The 22,144-nt window shown below is 47.6% G+C and overlaps 1 protein-coding gene across 1 annotated transcript in view; it reads right to left on the bottom strand.

Moving 5' to 3' along the window:
- The window catches only part of LOC135532688 (intersectin-2-like), a 37,832-nt gene that overhangs the window by 8,037 nt on the left and 7,651 nt on the right, over positions 1-22,144 (bottom strand). The window contains exons 3-6 of the mRNA XM_064960158.1: positions 16,897-17,072; positions 14,488-14,649; positions 9,849-9,942; positions 3,410-3,552 (exon numbers count right to left, since the gene is read on the bottom strand). Coding sequence (XP_064816230.1) covers positions 3,410-3,552; positions 9,849-9,942; positions 14,488-14,649; positions 16,897-17,072 — 575 coding nt within the window. The remainder of the gene's footprint in view (positions 1-3,409; positions 3,553-9,848; positions 9,943-14,487; positions 14,650-16,896; positions 17,073-22,144) is intronic.

Raw genomic sequence — 22,144 nt, 5'->3', positions numbered from 1 at the left:
TCCTACAGCTCCTACAGCTCCTACAGCTCATACAGCTCCTACAGCTCATACAGCTCATACAGCTCCTACAGCTCCTACAGCTCCTACAGCTCCTACATCTCATACAGCTCCTACAGCTCCTACATCTCATACATCTCATACAGCTCCTACAGCTCCTACATCTCATACATCTCCTACAGCTCCTACAGCTCCTACAGCTCCTACAGCTCCTACAGCTCCTACATCTCATACAGCTCCTACAGCTCCTACATCTCATACATCTCCTACAGCTCCTACAGCTCATACAGCTCATACAGCTCATACAGCTCCTACAGCTCCTACAGCTCCTACAGCTCATACAGCTCCTACAGCTCCTACAGCTCCTACATCTCATACAGCTCCTACAGCTCCTACAGCTCTGGAACCGTTAATTAACTTCTCCAGACAAAGAGGGCTCCATTGGAAAACTCATCTGGGACGAACTGCGTTAGCTTGACGGCTAACGTTAGAGGCTTAGCTAGGTTAGCGGCTCTTTCAAGCAGACGTTAGCCTGTCAGTTCATCGGGATTCCAGAATAAGAAATAGCGGTCCTAGCTATTAAAAGCTAACCGCGTCAGGGGAACACACGCAAAAACAAGTTTGTTATTTATGTTTAACAAAGACTGGTTGTTTTAGTTAAAATAACAAACCGGAGTGTTTTCAGCACACAGTGTTCAGCTACGCACTCTGACGATGTCAGATTTGAAAAAGAGATGTCGTCTCACATCACTAGATGCACCATCCTATTTATACAGTGCCTTGCGAAAGTATTCGCCCCCCTTGAACTTTGCAACCTTTTGCCACATTTCAGGCTTCAAACATAAAGATATAAAACTGTATTTTTTTGTGAAGAATCAACAACAAGTGGGACACAATCATGAAGTGGAACGATATTTATTGGATATTTCAAACTTTTTTAACAAATCAAAAACTGAAAAATTGGGCGTGCAAAATTATTCAGCCCCCTTAAGTTAATACTTTGTAGCGCCACCTTTTGCTGCGATTACAGCTGTAAGTCACTTGGGGTATGTCTCTATCAGTTTTGCACATCGAGAGACTGAAATGTTTTCCTCATCAATCTACACAGAATAATCCATAATGACAAAGCAAAAACAGTTTTTTAGAAATCTTTACAAATGTATTCAAAATAAATGACTGAAATATCACATTTACTTAAGTATTCAGACCCTTTACTCAGTACTTTGTTGAAGCACCTTTGGCAGCGATTACAGAATGGAGTCTCCTTGGGTATGATGCTACCAGCTTGGCACACATGTATTTGGGTAGTTTCTCCCATTTTTCTCTGCAGATCCTCTCAAGCTCTGTCAGGTTGGATGTGGAACATCGCTGCGTCGCTATTTTCAGGTCTCTCCAGAGATGTTGAATAGGGTTCAAGTCTGGGCTCTGGCTGGGCCACTCAAAGACAACCAGAGACGTGTCCCAAAGCCACTCCTGCGTCGTCTTGGCTGTGTGCTTAGGTTGTCCTGTTGGAAGGTGAACTTTTGCCCCAGTCTGAGGTTTTCATCAAGGATCTCTCTGTACATTGCTCTGTTCATCTTTCCCTCGATCCTGACTAGTCTCCCAGTCCCTGCCGCCGAAACACATCCTCACATCACGATGCTGCCACCACCATGCTTCACCGTAGGGATGGTGACAGACGTGATGCTTGTCATTCAGAATAAAGAGTTCAATATTGGTTTCATCAGACCAGAGAATCTTGTTTCTCATGGTCTGAGAGTCTTTAGGTGCCTTTTTGTAAACTCCAAGCGGGCTGTCATATGTCATTTACTGAGGAGCGACTTCCGTCTGGCAACTCTACCATAAAGGCCTGATTGATGGAGTTCTGCAGAGATGGTTGTCCTTCTGGAAGGTTCTCCCATCTCCAAATAAGAAATCTGGAGCTCTGTCCGAGTGACCATCGGGTTCTTGGCCACCTCCCTGACCAAAGCCTTTCTCCCCTGATTGGTCAGTTTGGCCGGGCGACCAGCTCTAGGCAGAGTCTTGGTGGTTACAAACTTCTTAAGAATGATGGAGGCCACTGTGTTCTTGGGGACCTTCAATGCTGCAGAAATGTTTTGGCTTCCCCAGATCTGTGCCTCAACACAATCCTGTCACAATCCTGTCTCGGAGCTCTACGGACAATTCCTTTGACCTCATGACATGGGACCTTATATAGACAGGTGTGTGCCTTTCCAAATCATGTCCAATCAATTGCATTTACCACAGGTGGACTCCAATCAAGTTGCAGAAACATCTAAAGGACAATCAGTGGAAACATGATGCACCTCAGCTCAATTTCGAGGGTTCTCAATACTTTCCGAAGGTACTGTATGTTAGTTACAGATACCTTTAAAAAAAACTGTGATTTGACTCAATCAGCGCGACACATCTCCTTCACATAGAGTTGATCTGTTGATTGTGGCCTGTTGTATAAGCAGTTTGCTGATGTCAACGTAGGTTGCGGTGGGGCAGGAATAAGACAACGAACACAATTGCATTTTATCGAGATCCATCCCCCACCATCACCTCATGTTTCAGCATAATGCCCCCATGTCGCAAGGATCTGTACACAATTCCAGGAAGCTGAAAATGGCCTGCATACTCACCAGACATGTTACCCATTGAGCATGTTTGGGATGCTCTGGATCGACGTGTACGACAATGTGTTCCAGTTCCTGCCAATATCCAGCAACTTCGCACAGCCAATGAAGAGGAGTGGGACAACATTCCACAGGCCACAATCACCAGCCTGATCAACTCTATGTGAAGGAGACGTGTCACGCTGCATGAGGCAAATGGTGGTCACACCAGATACTGACTGATGCATATTTGAATTCCCAGTCATGTCAAATCCATAGATTAAGGCCTATTGAATTCATTTCAATTGACTGAATTCCTTATATGAACTGTAACTCAAGTAAAATCTTTGAAATTGTTGCATTTTGCGTTTTTTTGTTCTGTGTATAACCGACAGGGCCAAGAACGGTCGGGTTCTGTAAGTGCAAAGAGAAGGAAGCTCGTTCTCCAACCATCAACTAGAGATTCAGCATCTCTTAGAAGACAAGTTAATAAACAAGTTACATCAGGTACGGTTAGTGGTCGAAGGGTCAGGAACATTAGTTGTAACCACTCATCAGCTTGGAGAGAGAAGAGAAAGAGACGAGAGAGAGAGAAGAGAGAAGAGAGAGAAGAGAGGAGAGAGAAACGAGAGAGTAGAGAGTGAAGAAAAAAGAGAGAGAGAGAGAAGAGAGAAGAGAAAGAAGAGAAAAGAGAGAAACGAGAGAGAAGAGAAAGAAGAGAAAAGAGAGAGAAACGAGAGTAGAAAGAGTAGAGAGAAAAGAGTGCAAGAAAAAAAATTGCGAGAGAGAATAGACAGGTAGTTGTAACTCACCAGAGAGGTATCCACTCATCAGCTTGTCCAGACTGTTAAACTGTTGTCTGTACTTCAGCCTGGTGGACTGGGGAACGGACCAATCACAGGAGCACGTCTTGGGAGAGTTACTGGCCAGGGAGGTGGTGGAGGAGGAGTTAGAACTGGAGTAGGAGAAAGAGAGAGAGAGAGGGAGAGAGGGGAGTAGGAGAAAGAGAGAGAGAGAGAGAGAGAGAGAGACAGAGAGAGAGAGAGAGAGAGAGAGACAGAGAGAGAGGGGAGTAGGAGAAAGAGAGAGAGACAGAGAGAGAGAGGGGAGTAGGAGAAAGAGAGAGAGAGAGAGAGACAGAGAGAGAGAGAGAGACAGAGACAGAGACAGAGACAGAGAGAGAGAGAGAGAGAGAGAGAGAGAGAGAGAGAGAAAAAAAAGAGAGAGATTTGTTTTCACATTGATTTCAGAAAAAAGCAGAGCCCAGTCTGGCAGAAGAGAGGCAGAAGAGAGGTAGAAGAGAGACAGAGAGAGGCAGAGAGAGGCAGAAGAGAGGCAGAGAGAGGCAGAAGAGAGGCAGAAGAGAGGTAGAAGAGAGGCAGAGAGAGGCAGGAGAGGGGCAGAAGAGAGGCAGAAGAGAGGCAGAGAGGGGCAGAAGAGAGGCAGAAGAGAGGCAGAAGAGAGGCAGAAGAGGCAGAGAGAGGCAGAGAGGGGCAGAAGAGAGGCAGAAGAGGCAGAGAGAGGCAGAGAGGGGCAGAAGAGAGGCAGAAGAGGGGCAGAAGAGAGGCAGAAGAGAGGCAGAAGAGAGGCAGAGAGAGGCAGAGAGGGGCAGAATAGTGGCAGAGAGGGGCAGAAGAGAGGCAGAAGAGATGCAGAGAGAGGCATAGAGAGGCAGAAGAGGGGCAGAAGAGAGGCAGAAGAGAGGCAGAGAGAGGCAGAGAGGGGCAGAATAGTGGCAGAGAGGGGCAGAATAGTGGCAGAGAGGGGCAGAAGAGAGGCAGAAGAGATGCAGAGAGAGGCATAGAGAGGCAGAAGAGGGGCAGAAGAGAGGCAGAAGAGAGGCAGAGAGAGGCAGAGAGGGGCAGAATAGTGGCAGAGAGGGGCAGAAGAGAGGCAGAAGAGATGCAGAGAGAGGCATAGAGAGGCAGAAGAGATGCAGAGAGGGGCAGAAGAGAGGCAGAAGAGATGCAGAGAGAGGCATAGAGAGGCAGAAGAGATGCAGAGAGGGGCAGAAGAGAGGCAGAAGAGATGCAGAGAGAGGCATAGAGAGGCAGAAGAGATGCAGAGAGGGGCAGAAGAGAGGCAGAAGAGATGCAGAGAGAGGCATAGAGAGGCAGAAGAGGGGCAAAAGAGAGGCAGAGAGAGGCAGAGAGGGGCAGAAGAGAGGCAGAAGAGATGCAGAGAGAGGCATAGAGAGGCAGAAGAGGGGCAGAAGAGAGGCAGAAGAGAGGCAGAAGAGGGGCAAAAGAGAGGCAGAGAGAGGCAGAGAGGGGCAGAAGAGAGGCAGAAGAGATGCAGAGAGAGGCATAGAGAGGCAGAAGAGGGGCAGAAGAGAGGCAGAAGAGATGCAGAGAGAGGCAGAGAGATGCAGAGAGAGGCAGAAGAGAGGCAGAAGAGAGGCAGAAGAGAGGCAGAGAGGGGCAGAAGAGAGGCAGAAGAGAGGCAGAGAGGGGCAGAAGAGAGGCAGAAGAGAGGCAGAGAGGAATATTACAGTGTATTATGATGTCATATTACCTTCCAGCTTTATTGTTTCTGTGAGAAACTTCAACCAGTTGCTAGTGGTGTAAAGTGTAAATACTTTAAAGCACTACTTAGATCATTTGGGGGGGGGGGGTATCTGTACTTTTGCCTCACTACATTCCTAAATAAAACAATGTACTTTTTACTTCATACCTTTTCCCTGACACCTAAAAGTACTCATTACATTTGGAATGCTTAACAGGACAGGAAAATGGTCCAATTCTCTTATCAAGAGAACATCCCTGGTCGTCCCTACTGCCTCTGATCTGGAGGACTCACTAATCAAGAGAACATCCCTGGTCATCTCTACTGCCTCTGATCTGGAGGACTCACTAATCAAGAGAACATCCCTGGTCATCTCTACTGCCTCTGATCTGGAGGACTCACTAAACAGAGAACATCCCTGGTCGTCCCTACTGCCTCTGATCTGGAGGACTCACTAATCAAGAGAACATCCCTGGTCATCTCTACTGCCTCTGATCTGGAGGACTCACTAATCAAGAGAACATCCCTGGTCATCTCTACTGCCTCTGATCTGGAGGACTCACTAAACAGAGAACATCCCTGGTCATCTCTACTGCCTCTGATATGGAGGACTCACTAATCAGAGAACATCCCTGGTCATCCCTACTGCCTCTGATCTGGAGGACTCACTAATCAAGAGAACATCCCTGGTCATCTCTACTGCCTCTGATCTGGAGGACTCACTAAACAGAGAACATCCCTGGTCATCTCTACTGCCTCTGATATGGAGGACTCACTAATCAGAGAACATCCCTGGTCATCCCTACTGCCTCTGATCTGGAGGACTCACTAAACAGAGAACATCCCTACTGCCTCTGATCTGGAGGACTCACTAAACAGAGAACATCCCTACTGCCTCTGATCTGGAGGACTCACTAAACAGAGAACATCCCTGGTCATCCCTACTGTCTCTGATCTGGAGGACTCACTAAACAGAGAACATCCCTGGTCATCCCTACTGCCCGTGATCTAGAGGACTCACTAAACAGAGACCATCCCTGGTCATCCCTACTGTCTCTGATCTGGAGGACTCACTAAACAGAGAACATATCTGGTCATCCCTACTGCCTCTGATCTGGAGGACTCACTATACAGAGAACATCACTGGTCATCCCTACTGCCTCTGATCTGGAGGACTCACTAAACAGAGAACATCCCTGGTCATCCCTACTGCCTCTGATCTGGAGGACTCACTAAACAGAGAACATCCCTGGTCATCCCTACTGCCTCTGATCTGGAGGACTCACTAAACAGAGAACATCCCTGGTCATCACTACTGCCTCTGATCTGGAGGACTCACTAAACAGAGAACATCCCTGGTCATCCCTACTGCCTCTGATCTGGAGGACACACTAAACAGAGAACATCCCTGGTCATCACTACTGCCTCTGATCTGGAGGACTCACTAAACAGAGAACATCCCTGGTCATCCCTACTGCCTCTGATCTGGAGGACTCACTAAACAGAGAACATCCCTGGTCATCCCTACTGCCTCGGATCTGGAGGACTCACTAAACAGAGAACATATCTGGTCATCTCTACTGCCTCTGATCTGGAGGACTCACTAAACAGAGAACATATCTGGTCATCACTACTGCCTCTGATCTGGAGGACTTACTAAACAGAGAACATCTCTGGTCATCCCTACTGCCTCTGATCTGGAGGACTCACTAAACAGAGAACATCCCTGGTCATCACTACTGCCTCGGATCTGGAGGACTCACTAAACAGAGAACATATCTGGTCATCTCTACTGCCTTTGATCTGGAGGACTCACTAAACAGAGAACATCCCTGGTCATCCCTACTGCCTCTGATCTGGAGGACTCACTAAACAGAGAACATCCCTGGTCATCCCTACTGCCTCTGATCTGGAGGACTCACTAAACAGAGAACATCCCTGGTCATCCCTACTGCCTCTGATCTGGAGGACTCACTAAACAGAGAACATCCCTGGTCATCCCTACTGCCTCTGATCTGGAGGACTCACTAAACAGAGAACATCCCTGGTCATCACTACTGCCTCTGATCTGGAGGACTCACTAAACAGAGAACATCCCTGGTCATCCCTACTGCCTCTGATCTGGAGGACACACTAAACAGAGAACATCCCTGGTCATCACTACTGCCTCTGATCTGGAGGACTCACTAAACAGAGAACATCCCTGGTCATCCCTACTGCCTCTGATCTGGTGGACTCACTAAACAGAGAACATCCCTGGTCATCCCTACTGCCTCTGATATGGAGGACTCACTAAACAGAGAACATCCCTGGTCATCCCTACTGCCCGTGATCTGGAGGACTCACTAAACAGAGAACATCCCTGGTCATCCCTACTGCCTCTGATCTGGAGGACTCACTAAACAGAGAACATCCCTGGTCATCTCTACTGCCTCTGATCTGGAGGACTCACTAAACAGAGAACATCCCTACTGTCTCTGATCTGGTGGACTCACTAAACACAAAGGCATCTTTTGTAAATGATGTCTGTTGTGTTGGAGTGCCTCTGGCTATCCATGAATTAAAAAACAAGTGAATTGTGGATGTCTGGTTTGCTTAATATAAGGAATTTGAAATGTGTTGTGGTGTGGTGTGGTGTGGTGTGTGTCTGTTGTGGTGTGTGTGTGTTGTGGTGTGGTGTGTGTCTGTGTTGTGTGTGTGTTGTGGTGTGTTGTGTGTGTGTTGTGGTGTGTGTGTGTTGTGGTATGTGTGTGTTGTGGTATGTGTGTTGTGGTATGTGTGTCTTGTGTTGTGTCTTGTGTTGTGTGTGTGTGTGTTGTGTGTGTATGTTGTGGTGTGGTGTGTTGTGGTGTGTGTGTGGTGTGTTGTGGTGTGCGTGTGTTGTGGTGTGGTGTGTGTGTGTTGTGGTGTGGTGTGTGTTGTGTTGTGTGTGTGTTGTGGTGTGGTGTGTGTGTGTTGTGGTGTGTGTGTGTGTGTTGTGGTGTGTGTGTTGTGGTATGTGTGTCTTGTGTTGTGTGTGTTGTGTGTGTATGTTGTGGTGTGGTGTGGTGTGTTGCGGTGTGTGTGTGTGTTGTGGTGTGGTGTGTGTGTTGTGGTGTGTGTGTGTTGTGGTGTGGTGTGTGTGTGTTGTGGTGTGATGTGTGTGTGTGTGTTGTGGTGTGGTGTGTTGTGGTGTGTGTGTGTTGTGGTGTGTGTGTGTGGTGTGTGTGTTGTGTGTATGTTGTGTGTGTGTTATGTGTGTCTGTTGTGTGTGTGTTGTGTGTGTCTGTTGTGTGTGTGTGTGTGGTGTGTTGTGTGTGTGGTGTGGTGTGTGTGGTGTGGTGTGTGTGTTGTAGTGTGTTGTGTGTGTCTGTTGTGGTGTGTGGTGTGGTGTGGTGTGTGGTGTGGTGTGGTGTGTGTTGTGGTGTGTGTTGTGGTGTGTGGTGTGGTGTGGTGTGTGTTGTGGTGTGTGTTGTGGTGTGTGGTGTGTTGTGTGTGTGTTGTGTGTGTGTTGTGTTGTGGTGTTTGTTGTGTTGTGGTGTGTGTTGTGGTGTGTGTTGTGGTGTGATGTGTGTTGTGGTGTGTGTTGTGCTGTGTGTTGTGGTGTGTGGTGTGGTGTGTGTTGTGGTGGTGTGTAGTGTGCTGTGTGTTGTGCTGTGTGTTGTGGTGTTGTGGTGTGTGTAGTGGTGTGTGTTGTGGTGTGTGTTGTGGTGTGTGTAGTGGTGTGTGTTGTGGTGTGTGTTGTGGTGTGTTGTGTGTGTCTGTTGTGTGTGTTGTGTGTCTGTTGTGTGTGTGTGTGTTGGGGTGTGTTGTGTGTGTGTTGTGTGTGTATGTTGTGTGTGTGTGTGTGTTGTGATGTGTTGTGTGTGTCTGTTGTGTGTGTGTGTGTGTGTTGTGTTGTGTTGTGGCGTGTGTTGTGGTGTGTGTTGTGTTGTCGTGTGTGTGTTGTGGTGTGTGTTGTGGTGTGTGTGTGTTGTGGTGTGTGTTGTGTGTTGTGGTGTGTGTGGTGTGTTGTGGTGTGTGTTGTGTGTTGTGGTGTGTGTTGTGTGTTGTGGTGTGCGTTGTGATGTGCATTGTGGTGTGTGTTGTGGTGTGTGTGTGTTGTGGTGTGTGGTGTGTTGTTGAGTTTAAGTTGAGTTTATTTTTATTTTTACAGGGACAGTGCACATTAATCAACGTTTCAGTAAAAGTGCCGGTTTTAGTGGTGTGTGTTGTGGTGTGTGGTGTGTTGTGTGTTGTGGTGTGTGTTGTGGTATGTGTTGTGTGTTGTGTTGTGGTGTGTTTGGTGTGTGTTGTGGTGTGGTGTGTGTGTGTGTTGTGGTGTGTGTTGTGGTATGTGTTGTGTGTTGTGTTGTGGTGTGTGTTGTGGTGTGGTGTGTGTGTGTGTGTTGTGGTGTGTGTGTGTTGTGTGTGGAGAAATGTTTTTTGAGCTTTTCAATGTTTTTACCGCCAGTGCTAACCCTGGTGCGTGTGCGCATATTTGTGTACACACACACACACACACACACACACACACACACACACACACACACACACACACACACACACACCTGGTGGGTTGAGTCAAACTGTCTGCTGATGTTTACACACTTTCACTTCCTGCTAGTGGACAGATCCAATCTGGGGTTAGCTTGTTGTTACCTGCTAGAGGACAGATCCGATAGGGACTTAGCTTGTTGTTACCTGCTAGAGGACAGATCCGATAGGGACTTAGCTTGTTGTTACCTGCTAGAGGACAGATCTGATAGGGACTTAGCTTGATGTTACCTGCTAGAGGACAGATCCAATAGGGAGTTAGCCTTGGAGATCCCAGCGGATGGAGAGAATGCCATTGGAGAGGAGAAGCAGGACAGAGGGAGTGCTGGAGGGAGGGAGAGAGAGAGTTATCCATCGAAAACGGAGATGTGTGGGTAAACCACTTCTTGTTGGCTCTATAACAAAGAACAAACAAAACAAATAAAAATGAGATTTGATTTAGATTTTTTTTTTTTTAAAGCATGATGAAAAAAATATAAAGACCACTAAATCTAATTGGCTATACTCTTTATCATCCTCAGCTCTGGCATCTTGAAACCAAGGACAGGACATCCTGTGGTGACAAATTTGACCCCAATAACTGCCGTGGGATATGTCAAAAGCAACTTTTGGAAAATCCTCTGCATTGTCATTGACAGCAGACTAGTTCATTTCCTCAGTGAAAACAATGTACCGACCAGATTACCTTACGACAGACCATGTATTCACCCTGCACACCCTAATTGACAAACAAACAAACAAACCAAAACAAAGGCAAAGTCTCCTCATGCTTTGTTGATTTCAAAAAAATGTGTGACTCAATTTGGCATGAGGTTCTACTAAACAAATTGATTGAAAGTGGGGGAAAAATATTAGGGCTCCCGAGCATCTGAATCAGATCCGGCCCACAAAGTGTTGTCATTGTAAAGATTTGTTCTTAACTGACTTGTTAAATAAACACACAAAGTGTTATTTGACGTGTATCTTTTTTGACACGCAAACACCTTCCCATAGTCATGAAGCTAGTAGCAGTGACGCTATTACTGTGTAACTCCAGTAGGGCAACATCTGAACAATAGCTCCCTTGGTAGTGTGTACCGGGGCTCAACCAGTCGGAGAAGGCCAACATCACCCACTACAAAGGACGGTTGATTATCAAGGGCAGTGAATTCCATTATCTTTGCACTAATGGATTTCACCTTAGAGTTGTCTCGCTGAAATGTTGTTACTCTTTCAAATGACTGCTGGACTTGTTGACTGCTCGATCCACACAGCAGACATTGTGGGCGAGGTTAGGAATGCTGTGTTGCGCCACATTTTATATGGAGTCATTACGTCATGTGTGTGTGTCTGTTGTGGTGTGGTGTGTGTATATGAAAATTACAGGCCTCTCATCTTTTTAAGTGGGAGAACTTGCACAATAGGTGGCTGACTAAATACTTTTTTTGCCCCACTGTATATATATATACAGTATATATGTATTGTGCAAGTTCTCCAACTTAAAAAGATGAGAGAGGCCTGTAATTCTCATCATAGGTACACTTCAACTATGACAGACAAAATGACGAAAAAAAATCCAGAAAATCACATCGTAGTATTTTTAATGAATTTAGGTGCAAATTCTGGTGGAAAATAAGTACTTGGTCAATAACCAAAGTTTATCTCAATACTTGGTTATATAACCTTTGTTGGCAATGACAGAAGTCAATCATTTTCTGTAAGTCTTCACAAGGTTTTCACACACTGTTGCTGGTATTTTGGCCCATTCCTCCATGCAGATCTCCTCTAGAGCAGTGATGTTTTTGGGCTGTTGCTGGGCAACACAGATTTTCAACTCCCTCCAAAGATTTTCTATGGGGTTGAGATCTGGAGACTGGCTAGGCCACTCCAGGACCTTGAAATGCTTCTAACGAAGCCACTCCTTCGTTGCCAGGGCGGTGTGTTTGGGATCATTGTCATGCTGAAAGACCTAGCCACATTTCATCTTCAATGCCCTTGCTGATGGAAGGAGGTTTTCACTCAAAATCTCACGATACATGGCCCCATTCATTCTTTCCTTTAAACGGATCAGTCGTCCTAGTCCCTTTGCAGAAAAACAGCCCCAAAGCATGATGTTTCCACCCCCATGCTTAACAGTAGGTATGGTGTTCTTTGGATGCAACTCAGCATTCTTTGTTATATATTGGTTATATTATAAAATATATAAAAGTTATATTTTGATTTCATCTGACCATATGACATTCTCCCAATCTTCTTCTGGATCATCCAAATGCTCTCTAGCAAACTTCAGACGGGCCTGGACATGTGCTGGATTAAGCAGGGGGACACATCTGGCAATGCAGGATTTGAGTCCCTGGCGGTGTAGTGTGTTACTGATGGTAGGCTTTGTTACTTTGGTCCCAGCTCTCTGCAGGTCATTCACTAGGTCCCCCCCGTGTGGTTCTGGGATTTTTGCTCACCGTTCTTGTGATCATTTTGACCCCACGGGGTGAGATCTTGCATGGAGCCCCAGATCCAGGGAGATTATCAGTGGTCTTGTATGTATTCCCTTTCCTAATAATTGCTCCCACAGTTGATTTCTTCAAACCAAGCAGCTTACCTATTACAGATTCAGTCTTCCCAGCCTGGTGCAGGTCTACAATTTTGTTTCTGGTGTCCTTTGACAGCTCTTTGGTCTTGGCCATAGTGGAGTTTGGAGTGTGACTGTTTGAGGTTGTGGACAGGTGTATTTTATACTGATAACAAGTTCAAACAGGTGCCATTAAAACAGGTAACGAGTGGAGGACAGAGGAGCCTCTTAAAGAGGAAGTTACAGGTCTGTGAGAGCCAGAAATCTTGCTTGTTTGCAGGTGACCACATACTTATTTTCTACCATAATTTGCAAATAAATTAATAAAAAATCGTACAATGTGATTTCCTGGACAGTCTGTGGTGCAACGTGGCCTGGGGAACGGGCTTTTACATTGTACAACCTTCAATGTTATGTCATAATTACGTAAAATTCTGGAAAATTAGTTCGCAACGAGCCAGGCGGCCCACACTGTTGCATATACCCTGACTCTGTGTGCAATGAACACTAGAGAAGTGACACAATTTCACCTGGTTTATATTGCCTGCTAACCTGGATTTCTTTTAGCTAAATATGCAGGTTTAAAAATACACAGCCCAAAAAAATAAAGGGAACACGCTCCTGATGAGGTGATCTCCTCCCAGACCTGGATTAAAGCATCCGCCAACTCCTGGACAGTCTGGTGTAACGTGGCGTTGGTGGATGGAGCGAGACATGATGCCCCAGATGTGCTCAATTGGATTCAGGTCTGGGGAACGCGCGGGCCAGTCCATAGCATCAATGCCTTCCTCTTGCAGGAACTGCTGACACACTCCAGCCACATGAGGTCTAGCATTGTCTTGCATTAGGAGGAACCCAGGGCCAACCGCACCAGCATATGGTCTCACAAGGGGTCTGAGGATCTCATCTCGGTACCTAATGGCAATCAGGCTACCTCTGGCGAGCACATGGAGGGCTGTGCGGCCCCCAAAAGAAATGCCACCCCACACCATGACTGACCCACCGCCAAACCGGTCATGCTGGAGGATGTTGCAGGCAGCAGAACGTTCTCTACGGCGTCTCCAGACTCTGTCACTTCTGTCACATGTGCTCAGTGTGAACCTGCTATCATCTGTGAAGAGCACAGGGCGCCAGTGGCGAATTTGCCAATCTTGGTGTTCTCTGGCAAATGCCAAACGTCCTGCACGGTGTTGGGCTGTAAGCACAACCCCCACCTGTGGACGTCGGGCCCTCATACCACCCTCATGGAGTCTGTTTCTGACCGTTGAAGCAGACACATGCACATTTGTGGCCTGCTGGAGGTCATTCTGATTACATCCTAACAGCCAGTATATATATATATATATATAAAAATCAGGTCTGATTACATCCTAACTGGACTATATAACACCATACATAACCCCTCTCTACTATACTGGACTGTATAACACCATACATAACCCCTCTCTACTATACTGGACCATACATTACCCCTCTCTACTATACTGGACCATACATTACCCCTCTCTACTATACTGGACTGTATAACACCATACATAACCCCTCTATACTATACTGGACCATACATAACCCCTCTCTACTATACTGAACCATACATAACCCCTCTCTACTATACTGGACCATACATAACCCCTCTCTACTATACTGGACTGTATAACACAATACATAACCCCTCTACTATACTGGACCATACATAACCCCTCTCTACTATACTGAACCATACATAACCCCTCTCTACTATACTGGACTGTATAACACAATACATAACCCCTCTACTATACTGGACCATACATAACCCCTCTCTACTATACTGGACTGTATAACACAATACATAACCCCTCTACTATACTGGACCATACATAACCCCTCTCTACTATACTGGACCATACATAACCCCTCTCTACTATACTGGACTGTATAACACAATACATAACCCCTCTCTACTATACTGGACTATATAACACCATACATAACCCCTCTCTACTATACTGGACTGTATAACACCATACATAACCCCTCTCTACTATACTGGACTGTAAAACACCATACATAACCCCTCTCTACTATACTGGACCATACATAACCCCTCTCTACTATACTGGACTGTATAACACCATACATAACCCCCCTATACTATACTGAACCATACATAACCCCTTCATATTTCACTGTATGATACAATGAATACCTTGTGGCCGAGTCCCAGATGTAGAAAACGATATGTTTACTACTATGTCCCTTGCCGAACCGACCCTTATCCCCTTTTTAAATAGTGCATTTCAAAGCCCTGTGAAGGTAACTATTATCTTGCACTATATTTACCTGGAGTGGTGCTAAATGGAGATGGGTTGAGGAGGCTGGAGTTGCCATTGGCCAGGGGCATCGTCATGGGAACCAGGGAGGGCACAGAAGTCAGGGTGGGGATAACGGGCATCGGGGTCAGGACGGGCATGCCGACGAACACATTTGGCATCGAGCCCATACCTGTGGAGGTAGAGAGAATGACATTATCCCACTGTCCCACATATTCTCAAATCAGCACTCCTGAGACTATGACCTGATCCTAGATCAGCACTCCTACTGAGACTCTTTATGACCTGATCCTAGATCACCACTCCTACTGAGACTATGACCTGATCCTAGATCACCACTCCTACTGAGACTATGACCTGATCCTAGATCACCACTCCTACTGAGACTATGACCTGATCCTAGATCACCACTCCTACTGAGACTATGACCTGATCCTAGATCACCACTCCTACTGAGACTATGACCTGATCCTAGATCACCACTCCTACTGAGACTCTTTATGACCTGATCCTAGATCACCACTCCTACTGAGACTATGACCTGATCCTAGATCACCACTCCTACTGAGACTATGACCTGATCCTAGATCACCACTCCTACTGAGACTATGACCTGATCCTAGATCACCACTCCTGAGACTATGACCTGATCCTAGATCACCACTCCTACTGAGACTATGACCTGATCCTAGATCACCACTCCTACTGAGACTATGACCTGATCCTAGATCACCACTCCTACTGAGACTATGACCTGATCCTAGATCAGCACTCCTGAGACTATGACCTGATCCTAGATCAGCACTCCTGAGACTATGACCTGATCCTAGATCACCACTCCTACTGAGACTATGACCTGATCCTAGATCACCACTCCTACTGAGACTCTGTATGACCTGATCCTAGATCACCACTCCTACTGAGACTCTGTATGACCTGATCCTAGATCAGCACTCCTGAGACTATGACCTGATCCTAGATCACCACTCCTACTGAGACTATGTCCTGATCCTAGATCACCACTCCTACTGAGACTCTTTATGAACTGATCCTAGATCACCACTCCTACTGAGACTATGACCTGATCCTAGATCACCACTCCTACTGAGACTATGACCTGATCCTAGATCAGCACTCCTACTGAGACTCTTCATGACCTGATCCTAGATCAGCACTCCTACTGAGACTATGACCTGATCCTAGATCACCACTCCTACTGAGACTATGACCTGATCCTAGATCACCACTCCTACTGAGACTATGTATGACCTGATCCTAGATCACCACTCCTACTGAGACTATGACCTGATCCTAGATCACCACTCCTACTGAGACTCTGTATGACCTGATCCTAGATCACCACTCCTACTGAGACTATGTATGACCTGATCCTAGATCACCAATCCTACTGAGACTCTGTATGACCTGATCCTAGATCACCACTCCTACTGAGACTCTGACCTGATCCTAGATCACCACTCCTAATGAGACTATGACCTGATCCTAGATCACCACTCCTAATGAGACTATGACCTGATCCTAGATCACCACTCCTACTGAGACTATGACCTGATCCTAGATCACCACTCCTACTGAGACTATGACCTGATCCTAGATCACCTCTCCTACTGAGACTCTGTATGACCTGATCCTAGATCACCACTCCTACTGAGACTCTTTATGACCTGATCCTAGATCACCACTCCTACTGAGACTCTGTATGACCTGATCCTAGATCACCACTCCTACTGAGACTCTGTATGACCTGATCCTAGATCACCACTCCTACTGAGACTATGACCTGATCCTAGATCACCACTCCTACTGAGACTCTTTATGACCTGATCATAGATCACCACTCCTACTGAGACTATGACCTGATCCTAGATCACCACTCCTACTGAGACTATGACCTGATCCTAGATCACCACTCCTACTGAGACTCTGTATGACCTGATCCTAGATCACCACTCCTACTGAGACTATGACCTGATCCTAGATCACCACTCCTACTGAGACTATGACCTGATCCTAGATCACCACTCCTACTGAGAGACTGTATGACCTGATCCTAGATCACCACTCCTACTGAGACTATGACCTGATCCTAGATCACCACTCCTACTGAGACTATGACCTGATCCTAGATCACCACTCCTACTGAGACTATGACCTGATCCTAGATCACCACTCCTACTGAGACTATGTCCTGATCCTAGATCACCACTCCTACTGAGACTCTGTATGACCTGATCCTAGATCACCACTCCTACTGAGACTATGACCTGATCCTAGATCACCACTCCTACTGAGACTATGACCTGATCCTAGATCACCACTCCTACTGAGACTATGACCTGATCCTAGATCACCACTCCTACTGAGACTATGACCTGATCCTAGATCCATCTGGCCCTACCAAAGCATGCTGAAGACTTCATAATGGAGGTGGGCGTGGCAGTGGGTGGCTGCTTCATGCTGATTGGTAGAGAGGGGGGAAGGCCCCGGCCCTGCAGCCTCAGTTTAATCAGCTTCATGGCAATCGAGAACTCTAGTTGGTCCATCCTCCCATCACTACCCATATCAGCTAGGGACCTGGGGGGAGAAGAGGGGAGGAGAGAAAGAAGAGAGAGAGAGGAGGTGAGAGAGAGTAGGGGGAGAGAGAGAGGGCAAGAGGGGGACGTTATAAAGCCTAGATAAACACTGATTTAGTATATATCCGCACTAACGACAGGACACACAGCACCACTCTAACAACAGGACACACAGCACCACTCTAACAACAGGACACACAGCACCACTCTAACAACAGGACACACAGCACCACTCTAACAACAGGACACACAGCACCACTCTAACAACAGGACACACAGCACCGCTCTAACGACAGGACACACAGCACCACTCTAACAACAGGACACACAGCACCACTCTAACAACAGGACACACAGCACCGCTCTAACAACAGGACACACAGCACCGCTCTAATGACAGGACACACAGCACCACTCTAATGACAGGACACACAGCACCACTCTAAAGACAGGACACACAGCACCGCTCTAATGACCGGGCACACAGCACCGCTCTAATGACAGGACACACAGCACCACTCTAATGACAGCACAGCTCTAACAACAGGACACACAGCACCGCTCTAACGACAGGACATACAGCACCACTCTAACAACAGGACACACAGCACCACTCTAACAACAGGACACACAGCACCACTCTAACGACAGGACACACAGCACCACTCTAACAACAGGACACACAGCACCGCTCTAACAACAGGACACACAGAACCGCTCTAACAACAGGACACACAGCACCACTCTAATGACAGGACACACAGCACCGCTCTAACGACAGGACACACAGCACCGCTCTAACAACAGGACACACAGCACCACTCTAACAACAGGACACACAGCACCGCTCTAATGACAGGACACACAGCACCGCTCTAATGACAGGACACACAGCACCGCTCTAACAACAGGACACACAGCACCACTCTAACAACAGGACACACAGCACCGCTCTAACGACAGGACACACAGCACCACTCTAACAACAGGACACACAGCACCACTCTAACAACAGGACACACAGCACCACTCTAATGACAGGACACACAGCAAAGCTCTAATGACAGGACACACAGCAAAGCTCTAATGACAGGACACACAGCACCGCTCTAATGACAGGACACACAGCACCACTCTAATGACAGTACCACTCTAATGACAGGACACACAGCACCGCTCTAATGACAGCACCACTCTAACAACAGGACACACAGCACCGCTCTAATGACAGTACCACTCTAACAACAGGACACACAGCACCGCTCTAATGACAGCACCACTCTAATGACAGGACACACAGCACCGCTCTAATGACATCACCACTCTAACAACAGGACACACAGCACCGCTCTAATGACAGGACACACAGCACCGCTCTAATGACAGCACCACTCTAATGACAGGGCACACAGCACCGCTCTAATGACAGGACACACAGCAAAGCTCTAATGACAGGACACACAGCACCGCTCTAATGACAGGACACACAGCACCACTCTAATGACAGGACACACAGCACCGCTCTAATGACAGGACACACAGCACCGCTCTCACGACAGGACACACAGCACCGCTCTAATGACAGGACACACAGCACCACTCTAACGACAGCACCACTCTAATGACAGGACACACAGCATCGCTCTAACAACAGGACACACAGCACCACTCTAACAACAGGACACACAGCACCACTCTAACAACAGGACACACAGCACCGCTCTAATGACAGGACACACAGCACCGCTCTAATGACAGCACCACTCTAACAACAGGACACACAGCACCGCTCTAATGACAGGACACACAGCACCGCTCTAATGACAGCACCACTGTAATGACAGGACACACAGCACCGCTCTAATGACAGCACCACTGTAATGACAGGACACACAGCACCGCTCTAATGACAGCACCACTCTAATGACAGGACACACAGCAAAGCTCTAATGACAGGACACACAGCACCGCTCTAATGACAGGACACACAGCACCACTCTAATGACAGTACCACTAATGACAGGACACACAGCACCGCTCTAATGACAGCACCACTCTAACAACAGGACACACAGCACCGCTCTAATGACAGTACCACTCTAACAACAGGACACACAGCACCGCTCTAATGACAGCACCACTCTAATGACAGGACACACAGCACCGCTCTAATGACAGCACCACTCTAACAACAGGACACACAGCACCGCTCTAATGACAGGACACACAGCACCGCTCTAATGACAGCACCACTCTAATGACAGGGCACACAGCACCGCTCTAATGACAGGACACACAGCAAAGCTCTAATGACAGGACACACAGCACCGCTCTAATGACAGGACCCACAGCACCACTCTAATGACAGGACACACAGCACCGCTCTAATGACAGGACACACAGCACCACTCTAACAACAGGACACACAGCACCGCTCTAACGACAGGACACACAGCACCGCTCTAATGACAGGACACACAGCACCACTCTAACAACAGCACCACTCTAACAACAGGACACACAGCACCACTCTAACAACAGGACACACAGCACCGCTCTAATGACAGGACACACAGCACCGCTCTAATGACAGCACCACTCTAATGACAGGGCACACAGCACAGCTCTAATGACAGGACACACAGCAAAGCTCTAATGACAGGACACACAGCACCACTCTAATGACAGGACACACAGCACCGCTCTAATGACAGCACCACTCTAATGACAGGGCACACAGCACAGCTCTAATGACAGGACACACAGCAAAGCTCTAATGACAGGACACACAGCACCACTCTAATGACAGGACACACAGCACCACTCTAATGACAGTACCACTCTAATGACAGGACACACAGCACCGCTCTAATGACAGCACCACTGTAATGACAGGACACACAGCACCGCTCTAATGACAGCACCACTGTAATGACAGGACACACAGCACCGCTCTAATGACAGCACCACTCTAATGACAGGACACACAGCAAAGCTCTAATGACAGGACACACAGCACCGCTCTAATGACAGGACACACAGCACCACTCTAATGACAGTACCACTAATGACAGGACACACAGCACCGCTCTAATGACAGCACCACTCTAACAACAGGACACAGAGCACCGCTCTAATGACAGTACCACTCTAACAACAGGACACACAGCACCGCTCTAATGACAGCACCATTTTAATGACAGGACACACAGCACCGCTCTAATGACAGCACCACTCTAACAACAGGACACACAGCACCGCTCTAATGACAGGACACACAGCACCGCTCTAATGACAGCACCACTCTAATGACAGGGCACACAGCACCGCTCTAATGACAGGACACACAGCAAAGCTCTAATGACAGGACACACAGCACCGCTCTAATGACAGGACACACAGCACCACTCTAATGACAGGACACACAGCACCGCTCTAATGACAGGACACACAGCACCACTCTAACAACAGGACACACAGCACCGCTCTAATGACAGGACACACAGCACCGCTCTAATGACAGGACACACAGCACCACTCTAACAACAGCACCACTCTAATGACAGGACACACAGCACCGCTCTAACAACAGGACACACAGCACCACTCTAACAACAGGACACACAGCACCGCTCTAATGACAGGACACACAGCACCGCTCTAATGACAGCACCACTCTAATGACAGGGCAAACAGCACAGCTCTAATGACAGGACACACAGCAAAGCTCTAATGACAGGACACACAGCACCACTCTAATGACAGGACACACAGCACCACTCTAATGACAGCACCACTCTAATGACAGGACACACAGCACCGCTCTAATGACAGCACCACTCTACTGACAGGACACACAGCACCGCTCTAATGACAGCACCACTCTAATGACAGGACACACAGCACTGCTCTAATGACAGGACACACAGCACCACTCTAACAACAGGACACACAGCACCACTCTAACAACAGAACACACAGCACCGCTCTAACGACAGAACACACAGCACCACTCTAATGACAGGACACACAGCACCACTCTAATGACAGGACACACAGCACCACTCTAATGACAGGACACACAGCACCACTCTAACGACAGCACCACTCTAATGACAGGACACACAGCACCGCTCTAACGACAGGACACACAGCACCGCTCTAATGACAGCACCACTCTAACAACAGGACACACAGCACCAGTCTAACAACAGGACACACAGCACCGCTCTAACAACAGGACACTAAGCACCGCTCTAATGACAGGACACACAGCACCACTCTAACGACAGGACACACAGCACCACTCTAACAACAGGACACACAGCACCGCTCTAATGACAGGACACACAGCACCACTCTAATGACAGGACACACAGCACCACTCTAACAACAGGACACACAGCACCACTCTAACAACAGGACACACAGCAAAGCTCTAATGACAGGACACACAGCACCACTCTAATGACAGGACACACAGCACCACTCTAATGACAGTACCACTCTAATGACAGGACACACAGCACCGCTCTAATGACAGCACCACTGTAATGACAGGACACACAGCATCGCTCTAATGACAGCACCACTCTAATGACAGGACACACAGCACCGCTCTAATGACAGCACCACTCTACTGACAGGACACACAGCACCGCTCTAATGACAGCACCACTCTAATGACAGGACACACAGCACCGCTCTAATGACAGGACACACAGCACCACTCTAACAACAGGACACACAGCACCACTCTAACAACAGAACACACAGCACCGCTCTAACGACTGAACACACAGCACCACTCTAATGACAGGACACACAGCACCACTCTAATGACAGGACACACAGCACCACTCTAATGACAGGACACACAGCACCACTCTAACGACAGCACCACTCTAATGACAGGACACACAGCACCGCTCTAACGACAGGACACACAGCACCGCTCTAATGACAGCACCACTCTAACAACAGGACACACAGCACCACTCTAACAACAGGACACACAGCACCGCTCTAACAACAGGACACACAGCACCGCTCTAACAACAGAACACACAGCAC

This window comes from Oncorhynchus masou, unplaced genomic scaffold (assembly GCF_036934945.1).
Source record: "Oncorhynchus masou masou isolate Uvic2021 unplaced genomic scaffold, UVic_Omas_1.1 unplaced_scaffold_1988, whole genome shotgun sequence".
NCBI lineage: Eukaryota > Metazoa > Chordata > Actinopteri > Salmoniformes > Salmonidae > Oncorhynchus > Oncorhynchus masou.
Note: the sequence above shows the minus strand (reverse complement) of the source record. Positions and strands in the feature narration are given on the sequence as shown.